The sequence below is a fragment of the Triticum dicoccoides genome, chromosome 5A (assembly GCF_002162155.2).
Source record: "Triticum dicoccoides isolate Atlit2015 ecotype Zavitan chromosome 5A, WEW_v2.0, whole genome shotgun sequence".
Lineage (NCBI taxonomy): Eukaryota > Viridiplantae > Streptophyta > Magnoliopsida > Poales > Poaceae > Triticum > Triticum dicoccoides.
The window spans coordinates 668,615,241-668,622,557 of record NC_041388.1 but is presented as its reverse complement, the minus strand read 5'-3'; the positions used below and the strand labels follow the sequence as shown (position 1 = coordinate 668,622,557).

General features: G+C 51.6%; 1 protein-coding gene across 1 annotated transcript; it reads right to left on the bottom strand.

Annotated features, from left to right (window-relative positions):
- Window positions 1-765: 765 nt before the first annotated feature.
- Window positions 766-2,469, bottom strand: LOC119298367 (4-hydroxyphenylacetaldehyde oxime monooxygenase-like). The gene has a single exon (XM_037575798.1). The coding sequence runs from the start codon at window positions 2,459-2,461 to the stop codon at window positions 938-940; it is 1,524 nt and encodes a 507-aa protein (XP_037431695.1). The 5' UTR covers window positions 2,462-2,469; the 3' UTR covers window positions 766-937.
- Between the last annotated feature and the right edge of the window lie 4,848 nt (window positions 2,470-7,317).

Genomic DNA, 7,317 nt, shown 5'->3' with positions numbered 1-7,317 from the left:
TACAACGTATTTTTCAGTGCAATTTTTGTTTTTTGTTAGGTTGGTTTGTCTTTGTTGGGTAACATCATTTTTCTATATAGTTTTGGGGTTTGTCAAAGTTAGGTGATAGCACTCTCTTAGTGTGAAAACTGCAAACCTACAGATTTACAGCGTAATTCAACTGCACATTTACACTGTCATTCCACCGTAAAACTGTAAATGTACTACTATAAATTACAAATAAGGCTTGACAAAATTACACTAATTTACAGTGGTACTCTACAGTTCTTTTACAGTGGCAATCTGCAGTTCTTGCTGTGCTAATATGCAGCAGTTTTTTCATAATTTGAAAGCGTACTCATGTAATCACAGTGCCATTTTTGTTCTACAGTTGATCTACTTTGTTTTCATGTACCACTGTTTTGTTGTTTTGGAAGTGGGTCATGAGTGCAATCGGTTTGGCCATTGTAATATTTTCACTGTATTTTTTGGAAGTCCAGTAATGCCACTCTAATATTTACACAGTATCAGTGTAAGTTCTGCGTAAATACACTGTAATCACAGATTATCTATAAGTGTAATTTACAAACAGTACGTATGTAAAATACACTATAATTTTAGAAGTTTCAGTGCTAATTTTAACTTTGAATTGTATGTATCTAGACTGTAACTCCCAAGATATCATTGTTAGTACACTGTAATGACAGTGTAATTATCACTTCAATTTTTCTCCCAAATGACGGTGTAAGTTCAAGTTCTGGCCATAATGTCGCAAGACCCGATGTATAAACTCGGAGCAAATTTGTGCTGGAACTCAAAACATAAAAAAGAGTGATTCATGTTACCAGCCAAAGACGCGCGCATGTATCAATTTTCTTCATTTGTTCAACTAAGTTCACTCAAGATATATTTGCCAGATGTATAACTCGATATACCACTACCAGAGCAGCAGAGCTTGTCACACTACGTATGGGGTAGGCACGAGCACCAGCGGCGTCTTGCGGTGGAAGGTCAGCCTACCGGCCTCCTCCATGCTCACCTTCTCGGCCAACGTCCCCTTCGGCAGCTCCCACTCAAAGCCATACAGCATGTTGGCCAACGTGAACTCCACGTTCGCCACCCCCATGACCAGTGCGGGGCAGATTCGCCGGCCGGCGCCGAACGGCATCAGTTCCAAGTGAGCGCCACGGAAGTCCACCTTGTCGTGCCTCCCGCCGGCCTCGAACCTCTCCGGCTTGAACTCCTCCGCGTCCTGCCCCCAGCTCGCGGGGTCCCTCCCGATGGCCCACGCGTTCACGAGCACCCGCGACCCCGCTGGCACGTTGTAGCCGCCGATCTCCACCCTCCGCAGCGTCTCCCGCGGCAGAAGCAGCGTAATCGGCGGGTGCAGCCGCAGGGTCTCTTTGACGACCATCTTCAGGTAGGTCAGCTTCGGCAGGTCGTCCGATTGCACCCGCTGCTCGTTGCCGGCGACCACGGCCCTGATCTCCTCCTGCGCTTTCTTCAGCACCTGCGGCTTCCGGATCAGCTCCGACATCGCCCACAGGATCGTCACAGAGCTCGTGTCGACGCCGCCGATGAACGCGTCCAGGAGGACAGCCTTGACGTGGTCCCTCGTGAAGCCGTGCTCCTTGCAGATTCTGACGAGGGCATCCACCAGGTCGCCGCCACCGCTCTCCGGCCTGGGGCGCGCGGGGTCTCGATGCTGCTCCAGCACTTCCTCGAAGAAGCCGTCGAGGTCTCTGAAGATCCTCTCCCGGCGCGCGACGATGCCGGCGAGCCGGTCGAGGAGGCGGCCGGCGGTGTTGGGGAAGAAGTCCTCGGCGGAGAAGCTGGCCGACATGTCCACGGCCTCCTGTAGCACGTGCTGGAACCGCTCGTACTTGCCCGCGAACGCCTCCGCGCCGTACACACTCCCGTACGCCACCGTGGCGATCACGCCATCGGCGACACGGAACACGTGCTCGTCCAACGACACCGGCCCCGCAGCGTCGCCCAGGGCGGCCATGAGCCTGTCCACCTGCTCCCACCGTGCGGCCCAGGAGGCTTCGACGCCGCGCGCGCCGAGGAGCTCCGCGGCGAAGAGTCCGCGCATGTCGCGCCAGTAGGCGTCGTATGGCGAGAAGGAGACGCTCTTGCGCCCGTAGGAGAGCCGCGCGGGTCCCGGCGACGCGGGGCGGCTGCAATAGTCGGCGTCATGGGCCTTCATGACGTCGCGCGCCGCAGCCGCGGACGAGACCACCACCGTCGTCATCGCGCCGAGGCGGAGTAGCATGACGGGGCCGTGCCGCCCGGCCAGGTCGCGCAGGTTGCGATGCGGTAGAGGGCCCAGTTGGTGCAGGTTGCCGAGCACCGGCACCCGCTTCGGGCCCGGCGGCAGCTTGAGCCGCCCTTCCTCAGTGCTGCGCTTCGTCACCAGCAGGTACGAGACGACGGGGATGAGGATGCCGGCTAGGAGGAGGAGGGGTAGTGAGATATCCATCGTCTCGGCTGGAGGTTCAGCTAGCTCGCTCACCGACGAGGTGCTGCTGCTCGTGGACGGTCGTCGGGGGTTTATAAAGTGACTGGCAAGGACCTTATGATTGGAAGCCATTGATTGGAAGAAAGAATGACGAGGGGCCCACATCCCCCTGAAAATTGGGAGGAGGGTGGAGATTAGGAAGCTAATTGGTTTGATGTCAAAAATTGACAGTGTCAAATTTTGGCAACTATTAAATGTTGGTTAGAGATTCGTTTCATATTAATTTTTGTTGTCAACCACACAAACAATTTGGGGTAGAGATTAGGATGCTAATTGGTTTGATGCCAAAAATTGGCATGCCAAATTTTGGCAACTGTTAAATGTTGGCTAGAGATTGGTTGCATACCCATTTTCGTTGTCAATCATACAATAGGTTGGGGGCGGAGATTAGGAGGCTAATTGGTTTGATGCCAAAAATTGGCAAGCCAAATTTTGGCAACTGTTAAATGTTGGCAAGAGAATGGTTGCATACCAATTTTCATTGCCAATCACACAAAAAGTTAGAGATGAAGATTAGGAGGGTAATAGGTTTGATGCCAAAAAATGGCATGCCAAATTTTGGCAACTGTTAAATGTTGGCTAGAGATTGGTTGCATACCCATTTTCGTTGCCAATCACACAACTGGTTGGGGGCAGAGATTAGGAGGCTAGTTGGTTTGATGCCAAAAATTGACATGCCAAATTTTGGCAACTGTTAAATGTTGGCAAGAGAATGGTTGCATACCAATTTTTGTTGTCAATCACACAAAAACTTAGGGGTGAAGATTAGGAGGCTAATTAGTTTGATGCTCAAAATTAGCATGCCAAATTTTGGCAAGTGTTAAATGTTTAGAGATTGGTTGCATAACAATTTTTGTTGCCAATCACACAAAAGGTTGGGGGAGGGGGAGGGGGTGGAGATTAGGAGTCTAATTGGTTTGATGCCAAAAATTCAGGGGGGGGGGATTAGGAGGCTAATTGGTTTATTGCCAAAAATTAGCATGTCAAATTTTGACAACTATTAAACGTTGGCTAGAGATCGATTGCATATCAATTTTCGTTGCCAATCACACAAAAGGTTGCCAAATGTTGGCAACTTTTTATTTTGCCAAATGTTGCTTGCCAAATATTGGTAACAAACCAATCAGCCTCTAGTTAACGAACACACCTCGTAATAGTCCGTTGGTTTAGAGTTTTCACAATGGCATGGTGAAGGTTTAGTAAATCATTTGACACCAAGTACCATTTGATCCAACATTGAAATTCCTATAAGATTTTAATTCTTCACTCTAAAAATAAACACTACAATTTGTTTTTGCACTAGATGAACAATTTCTTATAATGCTGAATATGTTTTTAGTTATTTATGAACAACTTTAGTTAGTTAATTCTCCGTCGACTGAGGGCTAGTTGCTCCCGTAATATTCCCATGATATGCATGTTATCGCTCTTAATTTTACGACACCTACATGTTGTCTTGCTGTTATTTTAGATCCCTTTGGAAAGATGAAAAAAAATTCCAGGTCAATGACTTGTGGACTCCATCTTCTCACCACCTGATCAGCTGGTGGCACGTGGCATGCCCCTTCTACGTTTTGAGAGTTGGATCGGTTGGTTATTTTAAACTTGCTCACCACATATGCCATATCACTATACTGCCAAAAAACTTGTAGGTTGCTCACCACATATGTGTCATGTGGAATCGGTTGAACCTAGCTACTGACGTATGTATGCATCATTTTGGTGATTAGAGGGAGAGCAAGGATTAGAGCGAGTATGGACTTAGGTTTTCTAGCGCAATAAGAACTGTTTATTTCGGAGTTCGGATGATACATGTGTAGTTTGATGTCACATGGTAATCGCTCTATCAATTCTTTAAAGTCATCCTCGCGACAGCCTATCAATTATTGGTTACTGGTCACACCTCGCGACCACCTGGTCATGGACCAGCTCAAGAAAGTGTTGCAGCGTCTTGTGTGTGTGGATACGGGGACCAGGCCCTCAGCCATCCTCGTCCCATGTAGACGCACCTAGCCACCACATGTCGTGCGCTTGCGTACTGTACCAGGCATCCTACTCGGTGTAGTGGGATGCAACCACAATTGATGGCGAGCATCCTTTGAGGCGTCATCTCTATCTTCGCTAGCTTCAAGTTGTCGCTTTCTAGGAGGCCAGCCCTGTCATAGCTATACGTTCAACCTATAATCTTAGAGCATCTCCAGCCGTTCGCCCCCCCGATGCCGAAAAAGTGACGCCTGGGGTCGAACCGGCTTTTATTTCGGCGTGGGGGCGATTGCGTTCCCAGTCGCCGCCCCCAGCTCGCCCCCAAATCGGCGCAAACTCGGCGATTTGATTCAAATTTGTACAAACACGGCACAAACTCGGCGATTTCATTCAAATTTGTACAAAAAAACAGAAAACAAACTACGCCCACTACGCCATTGCCGTCGCCCGCCTTCTACATCCCGAGGAGTCTGTAGAACCAGGTGTAGTCGCCGTCGTCGTCGTCATCGTCGCCGCCGCCCTGCGTCCCGCCGGAGCCGCTGCCGTCCCTGTTACACCACTGACCAGGGTCGCCGACGCGCGCGGGGTTGGATGACCCGGGTGCGTCCTTGTCGTCGCTGTCGAGGACGACGACACCGCCCTCGTCGCGTCCGCGGCGCCGGGCCTTGATCTTCTCGTACGCTCGGCGCTGGCGCTCCACCTGCTCGCGGACGTAGTCCGTCGTCGCCCACTTGAGGGCGGTCTTGTCGGCGGCGGCCATCTCCACGTGCTCCTTCTTGACGGGGAGCAACCCCGGCTCGGTCTTCGGACGAACGAGGCGGAGGGAATGAGGGGAGGGGCAGCCGCCCTCATTGATGACGAGGGCGCCACTGCGGGTGTGGCACCCAAGCGGCATCTCCTGTGGCTCCGACTTGATGGGGCGGAGCACTGGCGACCCGAAGGAGAGCGAACCAGAACCCGGCGATGAGGAGGTCTCCGCCTCCATTCACCATGGCATCTAGGAACTACCGCAGCGGCGAGAGAAGGGCGGGGGCACCGGGTACTCGAGGCGTAGCGTGTTGCCGGTCTCGATGTGGTCGAGGACGGCCTCAGGGGTGCGGCGAGGCACGCCCCACCATTTGCGCCGTCAGTCGCTGTTGAGGTGGCCGGCGGGAATGGTGCCGTTGGCGGACCTGACCTGGTCTTCGTGGCGGCGGTCGAAGTACATCGTCCACAACATGTGGTTATCGGCGGCGTACCTCGGCTCGTTCCACTGCACCTCCGACAACGACGAACGGATACAGGCGATCTCGGCGCGCCGTTCAGCCGCAGTGGGCACCCAGGGCACCGAAACGTCACCGGCGGTCAGCCTCCACAAGCACGGCACCTGCATGTCTGGGGGTGTCGGGTAGTCGACCTCGTAGAGGAGGCGCGCCTCGTCCTCGCGAAGACGGCGTCGGCCGAAGCCGTTCGCCGCCGCGGCGTCGCCTATGTAGCGCTCAGCCATTGCTCGTCGGCGGGGAGAAGAGGGGGGAGAGTGGCTTCTGTGGCGAGAAGAGGCGAGAGAGAAGGCGAGGTGTGGCGATTGTGGCGTTCACCGGCGGGGAGGTCGACTTTTATAGCCGAAGCGGGGCGGTGAGAACCTGCTCGCCAGGTGCCGCGTGGTGGGAGCGGGCCGGACGCGCATCGCGGCGCCTTCACTATGCCGCTCGTGAGGCATCAGTGGGAGGCTGACCGGCACGGCAGCCTTGGCATTGATTCCCGCAGGAACCGAGGTGATGAGGACGATGAAGCAGCGTGTCGCTGACTCGGCGGGCCGATTCCCGTTCACGCCAAAATCAGTTTTCCCAGCGCCCCCTAGCGCGCCGGGCTTGGCCTGGGGCCGCCGGCGCCAGTTTCGGCCCAAACCGACGAAAAACGGGCTCCTGAGGACGTGACTGAGCCTTTTTTGGCCGCCGACGCTAAAAATGGTCTGGGGCATGTTGGGGGCGCAGCTGGAGATGCTCTTATGTCCATGCTATACATTGGATCATGTACTATTTGAAACATATGAAAAGACAGAAACAAAAGAACTTATGGAAAGAAATTGGTGTTGCCTCACATCAGAGAATATTCTTTTTTTGTTACCCGAAACTGTAGAACGAGTCTGATAAGTGCCACACGTGTGGCACGAACACATGGCAACCGTAAAATAGGGGGATGGAGTATCCCTCCTAGGGGATTTGTGAAGCTGAATGTTGATGCCGCTTTCGATCATGATCTCCTTCAAGGTACAGTTGGTGTGGTCCTGAGAGATGATAAGGGAAGGTTCATCGTTAGAGGAAACTGGTGGATTGAATGGTGTGATAATGTATTAACAGCTGAAGTTCTGGCTCTTAAATTTGGTTTATTCCTAGCATAGAAGGTGGGCTGCAATCGCCTTGTTGGAAACTCAGATAACATGGAAGTGATCGACATAATGAAGAATGGAGGACACTCGGCGGGAGCGGCAGCTGCAGTTTTTTATGCTTGTTACTTTTTGGCTTGTGATTTTCCTAGAGTTAAATTTGAACACTGTTTTAGGGAAGCAAATAGAGTGGCCCATGAAATAGCTAAGTTAGCAAAAATTTCAGCCACTAGGGATTGGTTTGAGGAGCCGATGAAGGATATTGTATCTCTTCTTATGGACGATGTAAAAATTATTTCTAACTAATAAGTTGAATTTTTATTTTAAAAAAAAACAAATGACAACTCCAAATATTTTTTATGGCAAGTTTAGTGACTTGAGGACGACAATTTTGTTTTCAGACGGCAAGTTTCTGGTTTTTTTTGGATGGCAACTTTTAATAGTAAATAAAACGCCAGGATCGGATTAG